This window comes from Scyliorhinus torazame, chromosome 15 (assembly GCF_047496885.1).
Source record: "Scyliorhinus torazame isolate Kashiwa2021f chromosome 15, sScyTor2.1, whole genome shotgun sequence".
NCBI lineage: Eukaryota > Metazoa > Chordata > Chondrichthyes > Carcharhiniformes > Scyliorhinidae > Scyliorhinus > Scyliorhinus torazame.
The window spans coordinates 114,760,406-114,784,716 of NC_092721.1; the positions used below are offsets into that span (position 1 = coordinate 114,760,406).

General features: G+C 45.3%; 1 protein-coding gene across 2 annotated transcripts in view; it reads left to right on the top strand.

Moving 5' to 3' along the window:
* The window catches only part of eif5b (eukaryotic translation initiation factor 5B), a 170,926-nt gene that overhangs the window by 52,103 nt on the left and 94,512 nt on the right, over nt 1–24,311 (top strand). For both annotated transcript variants that reach the window (XM_072476584.1, XM_072476585.1), the window contains exons 5-7: nt 11,817–12,022; nt 18,027–18,177; nt 19,069–19,173. In XM_072476584.1, the coding sequence (XP_072332685.1) occupies nt 11,817–12,022; nt 18,027–18,177; nt 19,069–19,173 (462 nt within the window). The remainder of the gene's footprint in view (nt 1–11,816; nt 12,023–18,026; nt 18,178–19,068; nt 19,174–24,311) is intronic.

The following is a 24,311-nucleotide window of genomic DNA, read 5'->3' on the forward strand; positions in this document are numbered from 1 at the left end:
ATCTTGCCATTTCTATCCCTCATTTTCACAGGGACATGTCTGTCCTGCACTCTAATCAACCTCTCATTAAAAGCCTCCTACATATCAAATGTGGATTTACCTTCGAACAGCTGCTCCCAATCCACATTCCCCAGCTCCTGCTGAATTTTGGTATAGTTGGCCTTCCCCCAATTTACCATCTTCCTTTAGGACCACTCTCGTCTTTGTCCTGGAGTATTCTAAAACTTATGGAATTGTGATCACTATTCCCAAAGTAATCCCCGACTGAAACTTCAACCACCTGGCTGGGCTCATTCCCCAACACCAGGTCCAGTATGGCCCCTTCCCGAGTTGGACTATTTACATACTGCTCTGGAAAATCCTCCTGGATGCTCCTTACAAATTCTGCTCCATCTAGACCTCTGACACTAAGTATATCCCAGTCAATGTTGGGAAAATTAAAATCTCCTATCACCACCACCCTGTTGCTCCTACATCTTTCCATAATCTGTTTACATATTTGTACCTCTATCTCACGCTCGCTGTTGGGAGGTCTGTAGTACAGCCCCAACATTGTTACCGCACCTTTCCTATTTCTGAGCTCTGCCCATATCGCTTCACTGCTCGAGTCCTCCATAGTGCCCTCCTTCAGCATAGCTGTGATATCCTCTCTGACCAGTAATGCAACTCCTCCACCCTTTTTACCTCCCTCTCTATCCTGCCTGAAGCATCGATATCCTGGGATATTTAGTTGCCAATCATGCCCCTTCCCTTAACCAAGTCTCAGTAATAGCAATAACATCATACTCCCAGGTACTAATCCAAGCCCTAAGTTCATCTGCCTTACCTACTACACTTCTTACATTAAAACAAATGCACCTCAGACCACCAGTCCCTTTGCGTTCATCATCTGCTCCCTGCCTACTCTTCCCCTTAGTCACGCTGACTTCATGATCTAGTTCCTTACAGGCTTTAGTTACTACCTCCTTACTGTCCACTAACCTCCTCATTTGGTTCCCATCCCCCTGCCACATTAGTATAAACCCTCCCCAACAGTGTTAGCAAAAGCACTCCCAAGGACATTGGGACAAAAAGAGAAACTTTTTCCAATGGCTGAAGGGTCAATGACCAAAGGGCACAAATTGAAAAGTACACAGTCTATCTGAAATTATCCCCCACGGTTAAGGTATCTCAAATTTAAGCAACAGGTGAAGAAAGCTGTTTCGCGCTGCCGCAATGCAGTGGCAGCACAATTTGGCATACTTGCATATGCCCTGGTGAATGCAAGGCGAAAAGCTTTGACAACAAGTCTCTTTGTTTTCAACAATACTGCAGATAGGTAAGCTTTCCTTTGTAAAGAGTTGGATCCAGGCAAAATTCATCAATTTTCTCTCTGCAACAATGCTATTTGAAAGTAGCATACAGTATATTGATGTTTTTGGTGCACTTTATAAACTACCAAATTTCAACGTTTACTTGTATGTTGAAAATCTCTAATCATTTTTGTTTCTGACTATTCAATATGATGTTTTCCACTAACATGATACTGCCATCAAGTAAAAAAAACATTGCTTACCTCACAAGTGAGTAACGTGATATATGAATTTCAATGCTAATGCAATGCCAAGGACATAGGCTGTACATCTCAATGACTTGAACATTGTTTCAACTAGCACATTCCTTCGGCAGTTCACAGTAGGTCGAGTACCAATTGTACTCGCCCAATTGTGCTTGCAAAATCAAAACCTAATGTCTAATGTTAGATGTGGTTCCATGGGGCAGCACGGTGGCGCAGTGGTCAGCATTGCTGCCTCATGGCGCTGAGGTCCCAGGTTCGATCCCGGCTCTGGGTCACTGTCCGTGTGGAGTTTGCACATTCTCCCCGTGTTTGCGTGGCTTTCGCCCCCACAACCTAAAGATGTGCAGTGTAGGTGGATTGGCCACACTAAATTGCCCCTTAATTGGAAAAAATGAATTAGGTAATCGAAATTTAAAAAAAAAAGATGTGGTCCTGTGATTGGGCTGCACTTGCTGAACAATCCTGAGTATGTTAAGAATTACACTAACAAGCAAGTTAAGATTATCCAGCCGTGCTTGCAATGGAGCTCACTTGCACTTGTCGAATCTGCATATATTCATATACAGAGACCTTTCCTCAAGAAAAAATATGTCCAGACATTGCACCTTTTTTTAATAAACAAAAGCATGGGGGCAATACCCCCATGGCTCATTCACCATGGCATCATCTCAAACAATCCGAGCTGGTTTGCCAACTAAACCACACATATTTTCTCATGCAGTATAAATTGTTGTTCCCTTTGAAATTTGGCATACTTACATACGCCCTGGTGAATGCAAAACAAAAAGCTTTGACAACATGTCGCTTTGTTTTCAATAATACTCCAGATAGGTAAGCTTTTCTTTGTAGAGTTGATCCAGACAAAATTCATCAATTTTCTCTCTGCAACAATGCTATTTGAAAGTAACATACAGTATATTGATATTTTTGGTGCACATTTTAAATTACCAAATTTCTGCATTTACTTGTATGATGTTTCTGACTATTCAATATGAATTATGTAATATAAATATTTAAGAAATTGAAAATACTAATCTGCAAACAGTGCTTAGGTTATTTGTGACGGAGAGGATTGTTGTACTATCATGGGAGAATGTGATCCTTTATGTTGCTCAATAGAAAAGTGTAAGATAAGGTGTTGAGGGGTGAAAAATAGTAATTGTATGAAATTTACAATGATGGAGAGGGTTTTGTTTAGTTACTTATTGGCATTGAATTATACATTTATTTGAGAATTCACATTTGTGCTACATGATTACCTCGTTATCCATGTGTTCCAATTTAGCATTTTTTTAAATCGGAAAGGCAGACCATTGTAATGACAGATAATGGGACCAATCAATTTATTCTCCATGCTTTCTAGATACTAAGTATGAAGATTTCTTAACCTTTTTGTCGTATATCTTCTGTTTTATTATTAGCGAAAGTAAAATCTGTGCATTCATGTCTCTTCCTTCCCTCGTTGGTTTATCAGAGTGGGAACAATACCCATCGGCCAGGGTGGCCACGTCCTAGCACCAGGAGGAGTTGATGAAGAGGCACATCCCTCCATAAAGGTCCACCCATCTGTTCCATGAAGGTGTTAAACTCTCTCCCGCCATGTTTGATTGTCTCCCCAATTTGGGACTAGATCTGCCCGTCCTTGGGTCCTCATGGTTTTCTCTTCCATGTCATCCTAGTTAAGAGCGTACATGTTTATGAGGACCACTGGTGCTCCTTCCAGGACACTGCTAACCATAACATACTGCACCCCCCCCCTTTTACTCGCAGTGGGTTTTTCTCCCTCCGATGCGTCTCTTGGAGGAAGATAACATCAGCCCTCAGATGAGTGAACACTCTGGATCTTTTCACTGGGCCGTTCAGTCCCCTGACTTTCCAGGTGACTCTCCTGATGGGATTTTCTGCCCTCTCCTTGGGGGGGGTCAACCATAGTTATAGTTTTTTAAAATAAATATTTTTATTCTCCATTTTCTTCAGAATTTACACCCCACCAACAAACAATAAACGGTATTTGAATACAATGTCAATCCCCTTATCAACAACAGTGATCCCATCCTCCCACCACCCCCCAAACAACGACCCACCTGACAATATGAGCATCAAATAAAACAAACCCTCCCAAGGTGGGGAAAAAAAGGAAGAAATAAAAAGGAATCCGGAATTGCCTATGGTAACCATTGACATATACTGTCCAACGCCCCCCCCCCCCCCCTAATATTCAATGCCATCCAATCCCCGAAAGAGTACCGTGAATAACACCCATGAATTGTAGACACCACTCCCCCCCCCCCCCCCCCCTCCCAGACTCCTCCACTCCACTTCCTCTTGTAAACTCCTCCCCCCAACCTCGGTTCCTTCCCCCAACTTTTCACCCTGGCTATACTCACCGAAACCTGTTCTACCAGGCTCCGATGGCCGCAGCCCCTCCCCCCACCTCCCGTTCACTGGCCGGCTTAAACCGGCCAGCATGGAGGCCCTAGCCCGGTCCCAGGAAAACCAAGAAATCCCCTTTAGCACACAACCCCGCATACACACTCAAGCCCCAAAGAACCATCATTGCAAATGAAAGTCCCATCTCTTCCCTTGTCGAAATATATACAGCGTCAACTCATTTAGTACATACACCAACATGCAGTGAAAAAATAATGTTTCATAAGGCTACATCGGTACACGACCATTTCTCAATTCTGTCACAGTCCTTCTGCCTTCGCAAACTCCTCTGCTGCTTCCGCCGTCCCAAAATAAAAGTCCTTTGATTTGTAGGTCACCCTCAACTTAGCTGGATATACTATGCTGCACTGCACCTTACTGATGTACAATGCCTTCTCCACCCAGCTGAAGGCAGCACGTCTCCTCGCCAGCTCCACCTTAAAGTCCTGGTATATGCGTATACCAGCTCCAGCCCACTGCACCATCCGCTTCTGCTTTGCCCAGCACAGGACTTTCTCCTTCACGCTATACCTACAGAAACAGAGAGTTACTACTCTTGGCGGCTCACTCGCCTTTGGTATAGGCCTCCACGAACGATGAACCCGATCCAGTCCATATCGGGAGGGATCGTTCCCCTCCCCCAATAGCTTCGCCAACATAGTGGCAAAATACTCCGTCGGCCTCGGGTCTTCCACCCCTTCGGGCAGACCCACGATCCTCAGAATCTGTTGCCTGGATCTGTTTTTCAGGTCTTTCATTTTGGCTCACAGACCCTTGTTGGTCTCTATGACCCTCCGCAACTCCTTCCCCATCGAGGGGAGTTGATCACTGTGCTGCGATAATGCCTCTTCCACTTTCTTCAGTGTCTCACCTTGCTCCTGCATCTCCGCCTCTGCGCTTGATACCGCCGCCCTCACCGGAGCAATCGCCTCCTCCACCAGCCACTTTCAATACCGCCCCCATCTCCTCCTTCATTGCTTCCAAGTGTTTTGTGAACTGTTTTTCAAGTTCCACAGCCATCACCGTAGTCATTTCTTCTGCTGTGAGCGATGCGGCCTCCCCTGGTGCCCCAGCCTCTGCTTTCCTTACATGTCCTGCACTGACTTTTTCACTCCCCGGCAGACTTCTGTTAACACCCTTTTTCACGGCCATTTTTCTCCCAAACTTGGACATTTCTCCTCCTTGTGCCTTCTTACGCTCCATGTGCCTTCTTACAGCCTTTTCAACCTCCGTTGCCCCCGGGACCGGGTGTTAAAACTCCAAAATTCCCGAGCGGGAGCCCTCCAGTGTGCGGCTGCCTCCCGCCCACCGTTCCCATACTTCTCTTGTGGATGGGCCCCTGCACTCCGCGGTTATCCTTTGATTGGGGGGACGATTCAGGGTGGCCATTTTTGATGTACTTGTTTCTTCTGTTGCAATTAGCACCCTGTCGTAGCCAACTTTCTCTCTTTCCCTACCCTCCCTCTGCCAGGCACTCTACCGCTCCTGAACTGTGCCCCCCCCCCCCCCTCCCCCAATTCCTGTACCTACGTGTGATAGCTTGCTTGCTTGTGTGGTGCCCCCCCCCGAGTGACCTTTCCCTTCCCCTACCTGGTGTATTCCTTTTACCCCCCCCCCCCAATTCTCCTTCTCCCCACGTTTCTGCCCATTACCGTTCTCGCCCCCTGATTCTACAGACCAAAAACAAGGCAGTTCTATCCCTTGCAATTGTTTTCCTTTTTTTTTTTTAATAGTTCATAATCAGTGCTGTTGCTGCCTTCCCAGCCCGTGCCTGTGCACAAATCCGTCCACATCGGCCGGTGTAGTGAAGTAATGCTTCTTTCCTGCAAGGGTACCCAGAGGTTGGCCGGGTACAGCATCCCAACCACACCTTGCTCTTGTAAAGGACTGCCTTGGCTGTGTTGACTTCAACCCGGTGCTTGGCCAGGTTTGCCCCAATGTCTTGGTACACACGGATCGAGTGTCCCACCCACTTGCAGGTCTATGTGTGCCTTGACCAGTCCAGGATCTACTCCCCGCCTCTGTACCGGTGCAGCTTCACGATGATGGCCCGGGTCTGCTCCCCTGTTTTGGTCCTTGGCCGGAGTGACTGGCAGGCTGTCTACCTCTGGGAGTTTGAGCAAGTATCCCCCCACAACCAGTTTCCCCAGCATCTGGGGCACGTATTCCGTGGGGCTCCTGCCTTCCAGTAGACTTACAATGCGGAGATTCTGGCGATGCAACCTTTTCTCCTGGTTCTCGACTGTCCCTTTCGGCATCGCCTGGGTTGCCACCAACCTTTTCACCTCTGTCTCCAAAGAGGCGATCTGGTCATTCTGGTCGGTTGCTGCTTTCTCCAGCTCCCTGATGGTTGCCTCCTGCACTTCCACTGGTTGCCCCATCTTTTCCAGCACTGTCTTGAAAGGGGCCAGGGCGTCCGTGACCGCCACCTTCACTGTTGCCACCATCTTTAGCTTGATGGCATCTCTGTGCTTCAGGAGGTCTTGTGCTTCAGGAGGTCTTGTGTTAGGAGCTTCATCCACTCGCTTATCGGAGGGTAGTCCGGCATGTGCCTTGGAGTCTCGGCCTGTTTGTGTTCAGCCAGCTCCGTCCCACTCCAAGTCCTCGTCGTCACTCCTTCCTTCCTTTCCAGGCTCTTGCTAATCCTGCTGTCCTCTTGGCCCCTAGAATTGCTTACGGGCATTTTTAGGTAGCTGTGATGGTCATGAAGGAAGATGGGGGGTGGGGGGTTTGCAAAATTAGTCGCCCATTTGTGGGCTAAAAGTATCAAATTCCAACTTTTGAGAAGAAGAGTCCCCTTTCCTGCATCTGCTCAGCACATCCCCGTCACAGGAAGTCAACGCACGTTTTCATTTTAAAGGCGCAAATTCACAAATGTCAATTACAGAGAAAATAGAAGCAGGAGGAGGCCATTCAGGTCTTCGAGCCTACTCTGCCATTCATTATGATCGTGGCTGATCATCAAGTTTAATACCCTGCGCCCCCCCCCCCCCCCATATCCCTTTAGCCCCAAGAATTCCTTTTCAAAATTACTGGACATTTTGGCCTTTGTGGCAACGAATTCCACAGATTCACCACTCTCTGGGTGAAGAAATATCCCCTCACCTCATTCCTAAAACCCATGATATGGAGATGCTGGAGTTAGAATCGCAGAGCAGAAACTTGTAGCCAAATTCCACACGCATGAGTACGGCCTCAACCGGGACCGTGGATTCATGTCTCATTACATTCACCCCCACCATCTGGTCTGGGCTTGCGAAATCATTGCCTGTCAGTTGTCCTTCCTTTCAGTAATGTTCCCTAGTCCGTCATAGCCAGGTCATGCCTCATACCATCATAGTTATCTTTATTGAGGTTCAAGACCCTGGGGCGAGATTCTCCACTCCCGTGCCGGTTGGGAGAATCGCCTTGGCCGCCAAAATTTCCCGGGACGCCGGTCCGATGCCCTCCCACGATTCTCCCAAGCGGCAGGAACGGCCCCGTCGAGTGCCGCAGGCTGGAGAATCGCCGGAGACACACAAAATGGCGATTCTCCGGCACCCCCGCTATTCTCAGGCCGGATGGGCCAAGCGGCCAGGCCAAAACGGCGGGTTCCCCCCGGCGGCGTCCACACCTGGTCGCTGCTGTCGGGAACAGTGCGGGAATGCTGGGGGGGGGGGGGGGGGGGGAGAGGTGGGATCCTGCACCGGGGGGCTACCTCAAATGTGGCATGGCCCGAGATCGGTGGCCACCGATCGTCGGGCCATCCTCTCTGAAGGAGGACCTCCTTCCTTCCGCGGCCCCGCAAGATCCGTCCGCCATCTTCTTGCGGGGCGGACTCCGAGGACGGCAACCACGCATGCGCGGGTTGGCGCTGGCCAACCCACGCATGCGCGGGTGACGCCAGTTATGCGGAGCTGGCCGCGTCATCTACGCCCATAATCACAGATGTTCCTTTATCACATGCATCTCCGATTTCCTGTCTAATGCTGTTCCCAACATTACCACTGCAGTTTGGTGGTCTGTATACCACCCCTACGAATGTTTCTTAACTCGACCCATACAAATTCCTCATCTGCACTAATATCAGGGCAGCATGGTGGCGCAGTGGTTGACACTGCTGCTTCATGGCGCCGAGGCCCCAGGTTCGATCCTGGCCCTGGGTCACTGCCTGTGTGGAGTTTGCACATTCTCCCCGTGTGTGTGTGGATTTCACCCCCACAACCCAAAGATGTGCAGGGTAGGTGGATTGGCCATATCCACACTAAATTGCCCCTTAATTGGAAAAAATTAATTGAGTGCTCTAAATTTAAAAAAAAAAAAAAATCTTTTCTAATATCTTTCCACAATATTGTATCAATATCTTCTTTAATCAACAATTTACGGAATGACTGAAGTATAATGTACACACTGCTTGTATAGTGAATATCTTTCAGGTGACAGAAACCAACGTAATAAATGTTGTAATGTTCGGGAGTCATAGATTGAGTTGAGAGCTTAAGGAAGTTTATTCAGAGTAATAGTTTAGACATTATGCATATGCTAAATAGATAGAAAAAGCATACAACCTGTGACAGTTGACAGCAGCTTACTGATGACTGAAGACAAATGAATAGATGGCACAGATTTTGATCTCTATAGCTTGTGGTGGAAGCATTCTGCACTTTAACTTCTACCCATAGGGTTCACTACCACACCCCTGAACACCCACGCTTTTCTGGTCTTCCTCCATCTAAAGAAGTTGTCTAATGAGGTCTGCCCCAGCTCCAATCACCCATTAATATACTATATTTATGGAGGCTATTTACCCCATGACAATCACTTGTTTTAAACTTTCTAACCAATTAATACAAAAAACCTTCTAATCAATTTATACAAGACCGGTACCCAAGGTGTCGGGAGGAATCCCCTCTACCCTTGTGCATCATTTTAGCTCAAAGTAACTTTTCAGTTTACCTTCTGCTGAGGGCCATTTTTTTTAACCCTCATCAAAATTTTGTATAGGTAAGTGGATACATAAGACACCGGGAAACTTCTTGCCATCAATTCAGGAATGCGTACACTTTTGTTCTGCATCAGTGCCTCGCTGTTCCGAATGCTTTTTTCTGAGAGAAAAAGCATACACCCTCCTTCTAGAAGTTCACAATATTATGCCGACCAATTCTATAACATTCTTAAAGCATTGTATTAAATATGAGATTATTGGGTAGGTTTCTTTTCTTCCCCTTCATGGAGTCAATTTATATTTTAGTAAAATTGTTGAAGGTTACGGCACCAAGCAGGTTTTTTTTTTCTACATGCAAGCAACAATAAACGGCACATTGAGGTGACTTTTCATTCAGAAAATCTTGGGTTCAAGTTAAATTCTAGAGATTTGAATACATAACGTAGGCTGACACTTCAGTACAGTATTAAGAGAGGTTTGCATAGACTGCTTTCAACCCCATCATTACTTTTAATGACTATGTACAGACGTCTTGTGGTGCAGTGGTGGCGTCCCTGCCTCTGAGCTAGAACCTCCGAGTTTGAGTCCTACTCCAGGACTTGACCAATGAAGGTGTGTTGAAACATTGGCAAACAGATTGATTTATCAACCTGTAAATACTTCCAATACACCTATGGCAGGCAGTAAGAGCGGTAGAGTCTCCTGGACAGCCATGCTTGATGCTGACTGGTGTCCCTCAAACTGTAGCCTCTGGCAACAGACTAGCTACCTGTTTCAAGAAAAAGTAGCTATGGCAACAGACAAACGCATGTGCTTTGTCTGCCTCATAAGCCACTAGGTTTTGGAAGAGGAGAGGAAAAAGAAAATAATGCTTAGACGTGTCAACCCATTTTCCCTTATTTGTAGCACTTCACACTTGACATTGACCGATGCAATTTAATGCTCTTCCCAGTCTCACATTCATCCAAATTATTGTGTAATTTCAGCAGCCTCCTTTGATTTTACTGCTCACTTTGAACATTTATTGTTGAGTTAATGCATCTGTTTTTGTTAACAAAGAACAGCAACAAGGGTGGCCCCAGCACTGAGTGATGTAGCCAAAGTCAATACCCTCTTTATTCATCCTCACCCCCCTGATCTAACTCCTGAAATAAACATCTATTGCTCTTTATTCTTCAGCAGCCAAGTTCTTGTGCATTTCCTAAAAATTACCCTGGATCCACTGTTGGGAAGGTGTTGGTTACAGATCAGTACGTCTTAAAGAGGTTTCTGTGGTTTTCCGTAGCTTAACTGTAAATCAATATTATCTAATAAAATAATTTATACTAAAAGTAGAGTACAGGTTAGGAGCTGTCTACATGCTTATTTATGTACAGTACCACACTGATCCCTGGGTCCAGATCACTTCACAGCTCCAGGGTCCCAGGTTCGATTCCGGCTTGGGTCACTGTCTGTGCGGAGTCTGCACATCCTCCCCGTGTGTGCGTGTGTTTCCTCCGGGTGCTCCGGTTTCCTCCCACAGTCCAAAGATGTGCAGGTTAGGTGGATTGGCCATGATAAATTGCCCTTAGTGTCCAAAATTGCCCTTAGTGTTGGGTGGGGTTACTGGGTTATGGGGATAGGGTGGAGGTGTTGACCTTGGGTAGGATGCTCTTTCCAAGAGCCGGTGCAGACTCGATGGGCTGAATGGCCTCCTTCTGCACTGTAAACTCTATGATAATTCTATGTGTCTTCTTACATCACTTGTACTCAGACCAACATTAACCCTATGTGTGCCGGACCTTGTACTACTTTCACAGCTTTGAGCTTGACAAAAAGCGGCTCATGATAAATTTGTCCAAAGTGATGGTTAGGCTACAATTATAGTTAAATGTCTGTCTCTTTGGAAAGGAGATTAAAGCTATAAGGCACTTTAGCATGGGCTCAGCAGGATGATGCAAAAGTTGGAAAGCTAGAGATATGAGGAGAGTTTGAGATACTGATACTGTTTTTACTGAAGTAGAGAAGGCTGAAAGGAAATGTGTTAGAGGTTTTGATAATTATATGAAGTGGAAAATAGATATTCATTTAATGCAGGGAAAGAAGAGCTATTGATAGAGAACAGGATACATGAGTTAGTTTTGATATCTGTAGCAAAGACTCAACACTTTTCATCAGTACTGCAAATTTCTCTGGTTACAATGGTAACATGGTGCCATTTCGGAACCAAGTTAATTCTCTATGACAGATTTGGTAACCTAATACCTGATCCAAGTAGATTGCAGAATTTCAGGACATGATTGCTCATTGATCATCTCTCTGGCTGATAGATGGGGAGTTAGATTGATAGGGAAACCTGGCATTTTTCTCCCTGTGCTCCAGGTAATTCTGAAACTTATTGCCATAGTTATCAGTCTTCTATGTTGACTAAATTGTATGACTTTTGCCAGCTAAACTTGAGAAGTACTTCTAAAGGGGTTGAGGAGCTATAAAGCCGTGGCTCTGCAAAATTCAACTTGAGGCTTTTGAAATTGGCCAAGTGAGTGTCTCACTAAATTGGGTCCTGTATGTTAGCTAACCAAATTCTCTACCTATGTGAATTGATTTGGAGACATCATGATGGGATTCTGTGCCAGATACCTAGTTGATCCAAAATATTTTTAGTGACATCTGTATTTTTGCAGAAATTTTGTTTTGGTAAAATATTTATTTGGTAGAATGAGATTTTTGGGGTGTAGAAATGAAATTGGCAAGAGATGTTTGTGTAATATTTGGGTTCAATGTATAACAATTAGAAAAGCGCAAAAATACTTTCAATTTCATTGCCTTTTGTAATTGATCTATTTTTCATGCGTAAAGATTATGGTGGGTTAAGGGGTTATTGATTGGGATTTCAGAATGGTGACCACTATTTATTATTTGCAGGTGAAGAAAATGATGGAGAGAAAAAGAAAAAAGACAAAAAGAAAAAGAATGAAAAAGAGAAGAAGAAAGCAGGTCCCAGTAAAGCTACAGTAAAAGCTATGCAAGAAGCTCTTGCAAGATTGAAAGAAGAGGAAGAAAGGCAAAAAAGAGATGAAGAAGAACGTTTAAAACGATTGGAGGAACTGGAAGCCAAACGCTTGGAGCAGGTATGTTAGTTCTTAATTAAGCAGCTGTTTAGAATTTTACTTTTGCTGAAAGGTAGTGTGCAAAGAGGATTGGGGATGATTAAGCCACACCATACATTAGCTCTGCTTACAATTGTTACACATGAGAAAGAGATGCTTGCACTTCTGTATTGTTGTATCACATGTCTCAAACATCCCAAAGGTTCTTTGGCTACAATTAGTTTAATTGGACAAATGTAATTTTGCTCAAAGCGTAATATTGAATAACCTGTTGATCCATGTGGTAATTTTGGTTGAGGTAGGTTGGTCATGCTGGTATTTCCATGTCTTTGTTGGAACAAGGAGTGCAGAAGCCATTAGGAATCGAGATATTCCTGATCTGGAACCACTAAGCAGGATTTGCTCGGAATGAAAAGGCTCCGTTCATGAGGAATTAAAAATAGTCAGATCTACCTGGATAAGTGGATAAGATTATGCAGTGAAATCCTTGCAAATAGAGAGAGAGAGAGAGAGCAGAACTCTGGAAGTCTTAGTACTAGGCTGGGAAACAAAATGAGAATCAAAGTGAATTCCTTTGATCTGTGGCACACTTTGATTTGGTCCCAGGAGGACTGAAAGGACCCTCAAGATCCTATAATGTGTAAGGCTTTGATTGGAATTAAAAACAGAATCAGAAATGATCTATTGAGATTTTTATGTTTAAATAATAAGGGTTTATGAAATGTATAAAGTTTGTAGTACTTGCTTTGTTTAATTCTTGTATAGTTGGCCAACTTCCGGTGGTAGCTATGTGGTGAGCAGTCACATACATGGTGGCTCCCATCAGAGTACTTTGCTTTTGGCCCTTTTCGCCCAGTTTTTGGGTGATGTTTGGGGGCATACTTGAATAGTTCAGTGGGGTAAGGTCCCCACATAAAAGCAATGCTTAACAGGTATAAAGCAAAGCAGCAGACAGGCAAAGAATCAACGTTGGACTCCGATACCCCTCTAGCCTCGTTAGTGGAGAAAATGGCAAAGACCCCGGTTGCGCCTCTGGCCTCTCCGTGGGCTGCCGAGATGCTGGCAAGCTTCCTGGCAGAGGAATTCAAGAAACAACGGCAGATGGCCTCTGAGGCTCTAACCCCCATCCATGCAGCCTTTATGAAGATGGATTGGAATGTAAAGGAGCAGGGCGTGGCGATACAAGGGGTGGAGGTGGCCCTCTCCGACCAGAGTGACAAGATTGTTTCCCTGGAAGCAGAGATGGTGATGTTGGCTGACAGTCATTAAGCATTAAAGGCCACGGTGGACAACCTGGAAAACCGTCTCAGAAGACAAAATTTCAGAATTGGGCTGCTGGATGGCCCAAATCCTGCGGACTATATGTTTGGGAAGATGGTGGGGGAGGGGGCTTGCTGTCCACTCCCGAATTGGACCAGGTCCATCGGTCACTCAGGCAGAAGCCCCGCAGGGGAACCACCGTAGGTGATCATAGGTTCTACAGTTACCAAGAGAAGGAACAGGTCCTGAGGTGAGAGAATGACATTAAGATTATAAATGGGAGGCTCGCGCCGTCAGAATATATCAAGGTGTGGGAGCAGAATTGGTGAGAAGGCGTGCGGTGTTCAACAAGACCAAGGCCAAGTTGTGCAAAAGTAATGTGTGATTTGGGGTGATGTACCCTGCACGTCTTAGAGTGATGTTTAAAGAGCGAGACTATTATTTTGAGGCGGAGGAGTTCGCAAAGAAGCATGGGCAGGGAAAGAACTAATTGTTAGTTGCATTTGTGTCTGTATTTATTGCTGTGAGGGCATGTTAATTTTTTTTCTCGGAGTGGTGGGGGGGGGGGGGGGGAGGAGAGAGGAGAGGGGGGGGGGGGGAGGAGGAGAGAGGGGGGGGGGGGGAGAGGAGAGAGGAGAGGGGGGGGGGAGGAGAGAGGGGGGGGGGAGGAGGAGGGGAGAGAAGAGTCCATCAAGGGTGGCAAACGCAATATTGGTCTTTATGGAACAGATTGGGGGGGGGGAACAGACTTATGGATCCGAGGGATAAGGAGTTTTCTTTTTTTCTCACGTCTACCGGGTCTACTCCCAGATTGACTTCTTTGTGGTGGGTAGGCCTCTTCCTGGGGTGAAGGGGGCGGGGTACTCAGCGATCATTATTTCTGATCATGCTCAGCAATTTGTAGACTTGTTGTTGGAGTCAAGCCCCTCTCAAACAGGGAGATTGGACATAGCATTGCTGGCGGACAAGGGATTCTGTGAGCAGATATCCTCCACCATTGGGGAGTTAGGAACAAGGTGGTTTCTCATTCTATGCTGTGGGAAGCTCTGAATGTGTCATTAGGAGTGAGTTAAACTCCTATAAGGATGCATCTGGAAGGGGTGGAGAGGCTGGGGGACTCCATCCTCAAAGTGGACCACCGGTACTCGATTGCCCGACACCGGATTTGTTGGCAGGTAGGAAGAAATTGCAGACTGAATTTGAGCTGCTCTCGACGTGCTTGGCGGTGAACCAGCTGTGACGCTCGAGGGGTCCCTTTACGAATATAGGGAGAAGGCCAGTCGTCTTTTGGCGCACCAGCTGAGGCGGCAGGTTACCTCCTGAGAGATGGTGCAGATAAGGGTTTCAGGTGGTGGGTTGGTTTCCGACCCACGGAAGGTTAATGTGGCATTTGAGGCCTTTTATCGAGACCTCTAAATCAGAGCCGCCAAAGAAGAAATTGCCAATGATGCAGTTTTTGGATGGGTTGTCTTTCCTGGTGGTGGAGTAGGGAGGAGTTGGAGTCGATGATGGGATGAAGTGAAGCCGGTTAATGCAGTCGGGTAAAACTCTGGGTCTGGGTGCGATCCCGATTGAATTCTGTAAAAGGTTTGCGGGTGAGTTGATCCCGTTATTGCTGGATATGTTCAATTATTCCTTGTCCCGCGGGGTGTTGCCTGCCACATTGACACAGGCATTGATTTCCCTGATCCCGAAGAAGGATAAGGATCCTACAGAGTGTGGGTGGTACCGATCCATTTTGCCATTGAACGCTGACACTAAGCTGTAGGCGAAAGCATTGGCAATGCGTTTGGAGCTCTGCCTGCCAGTGGTGATTTTGGACGAGCAGACTGGTGGCATAGGGTGTCATTATATGCGGGTCATCTGCTTCTGTATTTCACAGACCTACTCTCCAATGTAGAGGGGATAATGAAGTTAATTAGTTTTGGCTCCTTTTCTGGGTATAAGCTGAATCTGGACAAAAAAAATACTTTCCAGTGAATCCCCCAGGGAGGGAAGCTGATCTTTTTGCCTGGCCGGGACTAGCTTCTGTTATGTTGGAATCTGCATGGTCCATGATTGGGGTTCACTTCACAAACTTAACTTTGCAAAACTGGAAAAAGGGGGACGACCTTTGGCAGCGTGCAGACTAAAAGTGGACATCCTCCTGAGGTTTTTGTTTGTGTCTCCCAGTCTTTCTCCCAAACATTGGTAAGCTCAACAAAATGGCATTCTCTTTTATTTGGGCGGGCAGGGTCCCGCTGATTCGCAAGACATTTTTCCAGAGAGAAAGGCAACTGGGAGGTTGGCGCTACTTAATTTGTTAATTTATTACTGCGTTGCAAATATTAGAAAGGTGTGGGGGTGGCTTAGCGATCCAGATTCTATATGGGGGAGAATGGAGGTGGGCTCGTGCAGAGGTTCGAGTTTGAAGGCACTGCTTACTACCCCGCTTCTTTTTTCCCCTTGAGCCCAGTGGTTGCCACTCTGAGGATCTGGAGGCAGTTTAGGCTGCATTTTATGCTGGATTCCATGTCACTGTTGGCCCCTATTTGCAGGAACCATTTGTTTGTGCCATCTGCCTTGGACCTGTCATTCAGGACATAGGGGAGGGAGGGGTTGGCGAGGTTTTGGGGCATCTTCACCGGTATGGAGGAGTTATTGGAGATGTTCCACCTCTCAATCTAATGTATTTCGGTATTTGCAGGTTAGTGATTTTTTTGTTGTTGTTGTTGTACAAGGCATTTCCCTTGGTATCTTCACCCTTGCTCTTGGATTGGGTCCTGTCTCTAGCCGAGTTGGGTGAGGGGAGAATTTCTGATATCTATGGCTGGATTCTATCAACTGAGCAGGCTTCATCGGAGGAAGTAAAGGACAAGTGGGAGGGTGAACTGGGCTCAGTTTTTGATTGGCGGGGGGGCGTGTGGGGGAGGCACAGGGTTAACTCTTATGCTAGGCTCAGTTTGATCCAGTTCAAGGTGGTGCACCGGGCACATATGACCAGGGCGCAAAAGAGTGGTTTCTTCTCTGGGTGGAGAACCAGTGCAAACGTTGTGCGAGGGGACAGGCGAATTATACACGAGTTCTAGTCTTGCCCTAAACTTGTAAGCTTCTGGGTCTCCTTTTTCGGCACCATAGCGGGGATCTGGGGATTCAGCTGGTGGCAATTTTTGGTGTATCGGACTCGCTGGTGCTGCAGACAAGGATGTAGGTGCCTTCGCCTCGTTGATAGCCCAGAGTCGAGTTCTGCTTCAGTGGAGGTCCCCGGTACCGCCCAGTGTCTTGGCCTAATGGAACTTTTGTATCTTGAACAGGTCAAGGTACTCTAGGTGGCAGCCTTTAATTTCCTTTTCCAGGGAGTTGGTCACCATCAGTTGCTTTGCAAGGTGGGGGGTTGGTATGGTTTTTATTTTTAAGTTTTATTTGTTTATGAGGGTGGTGTTTCCTGTATGTTATTGTGCTTTATCTTTTTATAATGAAAAAACTTTTCTGAATGAAAATATTTTTTTTTAAAGTTCTTATCGTGAAATCTTGTGGCATATTTGTTTCAAGTTTTAAAAACTAGGTGTTTGGCTTTAAGCGTCTCCCTCGAGATAATACCAGCATGTTAAATGTACAGAGTTTCTTCTGGTCAACTAATATTTATTCACAAATTTAATTGATTTAGATTCTACGCAAGAAATCTTTCTGTATTTATTTTGATACTTTGCGATTATATCTCTGTAGAAAATGCCTATTAATTTTTCAATTACTAATTCCAAGCATAGTTCATTCGTAAGGCTAGGGAACCTCGCATGGATCCCATTAACATTGTTGTATTTCATCCATTGCACCTCTGCATAAATTCTTCCCTGTTAAACCTGCACATAGTAGCTGCTTGAAATATGCATGCTCGTAAAAGCACAAGAATTCAGTAGCATCCACAGAAAGGTCATTAGAAATCCACTGTGTGCCATCCCCTAGGATACCGTCCTCATTCCCTGGGTCACCCTGCAATTCTTTTTTGTCAATTGACATCACATTCTTCTTTCTGCTTCCTTATGTCTGCGTTTAAGTGAAATGATAGCTTTTAAGTTATCCATCGAGATATGACTAGTTTTCTCAATGTATTTAAAACTTGAACATGGTCTCAACACCTAATTCACCAACTTCAGATGATTAGCTCTACCCCACCTCGACCCATTTGTTTTCATCCCATTTCATTTTAACTGTGTTTTACCATTTCTTTCTTTCTTGTCTTTATTTTTATATGTGTGTGTGTATATATATATATATATATATAATATTTACCCCCCTCTATCTTATCCACCTTTCCTTACCCTTTCTCCCCTTTGCTTCCCCTCCCCCCGCATCTACATCTGTCAGAGTTTACCCTCTGATGTTAGTTTCTCTGCTCTTTGCCCTTTCACACCTTTTGTTCTCTCTGGGGACTGCCATTAGCATTCTTTTCCCTTGGATTCTGTGGCTATTAGCACCCCGTTTCCCTGGGTTTCTGTGGCTATGACTCATCTTTCATTCTCACTCCACAGTATAAATATTTCCCACTTTCTCTGTCTTTTAGCTTTGACAAAGGGTCACCTGGACTCGAAATGTTAACTCTTTTTTTCTCCCTACACATGCTGCCAAAGCTGCTGAGATTTTTCAGCATTTTCTGTTTGGTTTCAGATTCCAGCATCCGCAGTAATTTGCTTTTTTTTAGTTCTGTGTTTTAGTTGCACTGAATGAAATGTAAAGTGGTTGCTCATAAACATTTTGTTTAATATGCTGAAATGTCTTGAATTTGCAGGAAAAAGTAGAACAGGAACGCAGAGAAAAGAAAAAACAAAAAGAAAAAGAAAGAAAAGAACGTTTGAAAAAGGAGGGCAAGCTGTTGACAAAGGCCCAGAGAGATGCCAAAGCAAGAGCTGAGGCTACACTTGAGCTCCTTCGTGCTCAGGGTATAGATAAAGTTGGAATATTTACATTTCATATTATTTCATAGTATTAAGGTATCCAGGGTATCTACTGCAGCAGTGAATGTATTTCATAGCTAATGCAAATAAGACCACAGGAGCCTTTGGAACAATTAGTAGAACAGTACACTTTTCAATGCAACTTAAAGATCTCAGCCTGCTTATTTCGCTATTTTTGAATGGTGATACATTTTTTAGGGACTAAATAACTCGACACATGACAACAGTTAAACTGCACATGAAAATCAGACCACTAAAGACCCCTGCTGTAACCTGCTCTGCAGTAAGTTAATAGAATTTGTGAAACATCAATAAAGAGTAATAAGGTTTATCATTATGTCCAAATGTCTCTGTTAGAAAAACTTGGATTTTTCAGTTTGAAAAGAATGTGCCTGAAATGTGATCTTGTAGAAGTACATTAAAAGAAATGGAAAAAGTAAATCCAGAATTTTTATGTTAAATTGCAAGAATAGATGAGGTTCAAACTAATGAACGGAAAAACAAGGCCGAATATCAGGATCTTTCTCTGTGCAGTGATCAATGCATAGAAAAAACCCTCCAGTTGAAGTTGAGACAAATGCCCTGGAATAATTTAAGAAATAATTGGAAGCTGCAGTGGGGGAACTGTAGCATCTCACTGGATGCATGGCTTTCTATCTACAAATCCTCACTTCTAATTATGCTGAAGCATTTTGGCAAGTTTGCTATCTTGATTCATGGATGTTATTCCCCTGACTGACAAAGTGTTTTTTTTTAACAAAGAGGTTGCAGAATGCTGTACATTATAGAAAGCAGTGGGTTGCATCTAAATGATGTAGTGGAGGAAAACGTACTTTAAGAAAAAGTCTTGTCCTGAATTGTACTTCGGTTTCACAGGTGTTGATGTGCCATCCAGAGATTCAATGCCAAAGAAACGACCAGTCTATGATACCAGAAAAAAGAAAAAGCAGCAGGAGAACAAAGGAGAGGAAAACAAAGAAGGTGAATGCTTTGTGTTCAGGTTACTTCACAAGCCTGGATACTTTCAATTAAATCCTTTGTTTGCACTGGGGATTGAGCCTTTGGCTATTGTTTTGAGGGCTTCAGGTAAGTGGAAGGGGATAAGTAGGGATGTACCTGTATGCTGATCTTTTACTTTTTGTGATGGACCTGGTCCCCACTATGGTTGATATAATGGAAGTACTGAGGCACTTCTCCAGCTTCTCCAGATATAATTTAAATTTGGAAACAAGTGTTTTCCAGTCAACTCCCCGGGGAAAGGTAGCCAACCTGGGGGTGCTTCCATTTTGCTTCGCCAAATCCAGTTTTGGGTATCAGGGTTCCGAGTGGCTCAAGATTGGGCTCAACTTCGTAAACTGAATTATATTATTCTGGTAAGTAGAGTCAAGACCGACCTGCAAAGGTGGGATAACCTTCCCCTGTCCTTGGCAGGCAGGGTTTCATCGATCAAGATAAACATTCTGCCAGAATATTTTTTTTCCCCCTAATGCCTGTGGGTTTCCTTCCTAAATCTTTTTTTGGGGAGGGTCAAGAAGTTAATACCATTCTTTATATGGGCGGACAAGACCCAGAGGATTCGTAGGACAGACCTTCAAAGGAATAGACAGTTGGGGCGCCTGGCGGTGCCGAACCTGATGTTTTATTACTGGGCAGCTAATGGAGAGAAGGTGTTGGGTTGGTGTAATGATTCGGGGGCTACATTGGTGCAGGTAGAATCGAGGCCATGCAGGGGGTCTGGTCTGGGGGAATTAGTGACGGCCTCATTCCATTCTCACTGACAAAGTATTCATCAAATCCAGTGGTTGTTTGATTATATGGAGACAATTTCGGCAACATTTTAAACTGGGGTCCGTGTCGAAGCTGGCTCCCATCTGTGCTTACTATCTGTTCGAGCTGGTGATATTCAATGTCACGTCAGGGGCTGGAGAGAGTGAGCGATTTGTTCTTAGAGGGGTGGTTTGCCAGTCTAGAGGAACTGACAGAAAAGTTTGGGCTCTCTGGTTCAAATTCATTCAGATATCTCCAAGTTCACAATTTTGCGAGATGGATTTTCACGACATTCCCTGTGGCACGGCCAACATCTCTGCAGGAGAGGGTCCTTTCATTCGCAAGGTCTGAGGAAGGGGGCACCTCCGGAATTTATGGACTGATTTTGTCGGAAGTTTGTGTGTCAGTGGAGGGGTTATGGCTTGGTGGGAGGAGGAGTTGGGGCCCAAATTGGATTATGAAGTGTGGAGTGAGGCCCTTTGCAAGATGAACTCCACGTCCTTGTGTGTGAGGCTTGGTTTGATCCAACTTACGGTGGTTTTTAAGGCGCACCTGACCAAGTCCAGAATGAGTCGCTATTTCTTTAGGGGTGGACAACAGCTGCGAGCAGGTTTCAGGGGGTCCGGATAACCACACGCACACACATTCTGGTCTTATCCCAAGCTTGTGGGTTTTTGTCAGTGATTCCGAAGATTCTGAGCTGGAGCCCTGTCTTTTAGTGATCATATTTGCGGTGTCAATGCCAGAGCTGCAAACAGGGCGTGGGGGCCGATGTCCTGGCTTTCGCCTCGCTGATTGCCCGGAGGCGAGTACTGCTAGGGTGGAGGCCTTGATCTCTAGAAAGTTAAGTACACCATGAGAGGAGCAATTGAAGGAGGGGTTCTATTGGAGTTGGCAGCCTTGTATTGTTTATTTCAAGGAATTGGCTACTGTTATTTGTTGAGTGGTATGGGGGGAGGGGCGCGGGGAGGAGTTGGGTTTTATGAGGGGTAGCTCTATTTTTCTGTTTTTCATGATTGATATGTAAAAACATTTTCCTTTTTGCATTTTATACATTGAAAAATGTTATTAAAAAGATATTTTTAAAAAGTAAACAAAGTAAGCTAAAGTTAGCACAAGTGTTATAAAGTTAAGTTACTCGTAATTTATTCTGCAAAGGAGCCTGATGACCAGTGTACTTGGATTTCCAGAAGACACATGATATGATGTCAAATCAAAGGTTATCGCAGAAAACAAAAGCTCGTGTTGTAAGGGGTAACGTTTGAACATGGCTGGCAGCAAACCAGAGAGTATGCAGAGGTTGTTTTCTGATTAGCAGAATGTAACAAATGGAGTCTGCAGTCTCTATGCTGGTGCCTCCACTTTTTATAATTTATATCAATGACTTGGTTGGGGGGAACGAAGGCATGGAAGCTAAATTTTCAGATGATACAAAGGTAGGAAAATATGTTGTGAGGGCGTGATCAGGAGGTTGCAAATGGATATAAATAGATTTTGGGAGTGGGTGAAAATCTGTCAGATGGAGTACAATGTGGGAAAATGTGAAGTTGTACATTTTAGCAGGAAGAATTAAAAATATAAGGGTATTGCTTAATTGGTGAACAACTGCAGAATTCTGAGGTGCAGAGGGACCTAGGCTTTGAATTTAAATGGTTGGCGCTAGCCACCCTGACAGTTGGCACATAACGCGCTACCACCAACTCTCATAAGAAGCCAACTGCCATTTAACGTTCACTGTCCATCCTTGAAAGGAAGTCTCGTCCATGAGGACTGTTGGCTTATCTGTTCCTACCCAGGCGCAGCGCTGCAGTGGCCAGAAGTGGTACTGCAGTGCTCTTCCTGGAACTCAGCCCAGGGATCGTTCTCCAGGTGGATCAAAGGGGCAGGAGAGTAGGGGATGCCCTGGGAAGGTGCGGGCAGGGAGCCAGAGCTGCAAGGTCCTGGAGCAGCCTTCAGATTAATGCATTCTCTTTTCCCCAGCATCCCGTCTAAAATGGATAAACGTTTTTATTCTCTGTTTCGCACCCGCCAGACTAAAAATTGTGTCTTGGCCAGAAATAGGGGAAAGGCCCTGTCCATTCAACTGTGAAATTGTATCTGGGGCAGGTTGATCCCAGGAGGAATCCCGTCCATGCAATTTTACCTAGCTGCTTGACTGGGATTGTGTCAGGTGGTGAGGAAACCAACAATGGAGAAAAACACACTTGTCCTCATCCTCACCAACATGTCTGCCGCAGATGCATCTGTCCGTGACGGTTTTGTTAGGAATGACCTCCTTGTGGAGATGAAACCCCGTCTTCACCTAGAGGATATCCCCCATGTTGTGTGGCACTCCCATTGTGTTGTGTGGCACGACCATCATGCTAAATGGGATAGACTTTGAACAGATCTAGCAACTCAAAATTGGGCATCCATGCGTCACTGTGGCATGAGTTCAGCAGCAGCAAAATTGTACTCTGCCAGAATCTGTAATTGCATGGCCCAGCATATCCCCCCCCCCCCCCCGCCCCTCTACCACCAAGCCAGGGGATCAACCTTGGTTCAATGAAGAAAGCATGCCAGGAGCAACACAAGGCATACTTAAAAATGAGGTGTCAACCTGGTGAAGCTCCAAAATGGGACTAAACCTGCGTGCCAATCAGCATAAGCAATAGACCAAGCTAAACGATCCCACAACCAAAGGATCAAATCTAAGATCTACAGTCCTACCACATCCAGCACAATTAAACAACTCACTGGAAGAGGAAGCTCCACAAATAGCCCCATTCTCAATGATGGCGGTGTCCAGCACATCTGTGCAAAAGACAGGGCTGAAGCATTTCATTAATCTTCAGCCTCAAATGTCGAGTGGATGATCCATCGCGGATTCCTCTGGAGGTTCCCAGTGTCACACATGTCAGTCTTCAGCCAATTCAATTCACCCCATGCGATATTAAGAAATGGCTGAAGGCACTGGATACTGCAAGGGCTGTAGGCCCTGACCATATTCTGGCAATAGTCTTGAAGACTTGTGTTCCAAAACTTGCCGCACCCCTAGCCGATTTGTTCCAGTACAGCTACTACACTGGCATCTACCCGGCAATGAAGAAAATTGTTCAGCTATGTCCTGTACACAAGAAACCGGACAAATTACTGCAACTGCTTGGCCCAAGATTGCAAGAAACTGTAGAGTATGGTGAACTCGGGGCCCAACGCCTCACACAAGCTTGCCAAACGCCTATTGATTCTATCTAAACCTCCTGCTGACTCAGGAAGGCAGACAGCCTTGTCCGATACTCCTCCGACAGGATTTGTCTTCTTCCACACCCTTCCATCGGGCAGAAGATACAGAAGTCTAAAGACCCGCACATCCAGACATAGGAACAGCTTCTTCCCCACAGCTACTAGACTCCTCAACGACTCTCCCTCAGACTGATCTGTTCTCTGTAAAAACACTATTCGCGACGTCCTATGCTGCTCTTGCTCATGTGTTTGTTTTGTTTGGCCCCTTGTTTCGCACTGTAACCAATCACTGTTTGTCGATGTATCATTTGTCAATGTACTCTGTCGATTATTCTTTTTTTTGTCTACTATGTACGCACTGTGTACGTTCCCTTGGCCGCAGAAAAATACTTTTCACTGTACTTCAGTACATGTGACAATAAATCAAATCAAATCCATCAGTCGACACTGATTATCAGCAAAATGATGAAAGGGATCATCAACAGTGCTGTCAAGTAGCACTTGGTCAGCAATAAGCTCCTTTAGATTTCGCCAGGGTCACTTGGCTCCTGATCTCATTACACCTTGGTTTAAACATGGGGGAAAAGAGCTGAATGCCAGAGATGAGGTGACGTCAAGGCAGGATTTAACCAGGTATGGCATCAAGGAGCCCTAAAGATCTCCTGTCTCTCCCAAAGCCTGTCCACCAAGTCAGGAGTGTAATGGGATACTGCTCACTTGCCTGGAAGTGTACAGATCCAACAATACTCAAGAAGCTCTACACCATCCAGGACAAAGCAACCCACTTGATTGCTATCCCTTGCACAAGCATTCAATTCCTCCACCACTGACGAACAGTGGCAGCTGTGAGTGCCACCTACAAGTTGAAACTCACCAAGGTTCCTTAGGCAGCATCTTCCAAACCCACAACCACTACGATCTAGAAGTACAAGAGCAGCAGATATCTGGGAAACCACCACCTAGAGGTTCCTCTCTCACTCACCATCCTGATTTGGAAATATGTTGCAGTTTCTTCACTGTCTCTGAGTCAAAACCCTGGAATTCACTCCCTTACAGCACTATGGGTGTACCTACACATCGAGGAGTGCAGCAGTTCAAAAAGGCAACTCAGCACCACCTTCTGAAGGCCA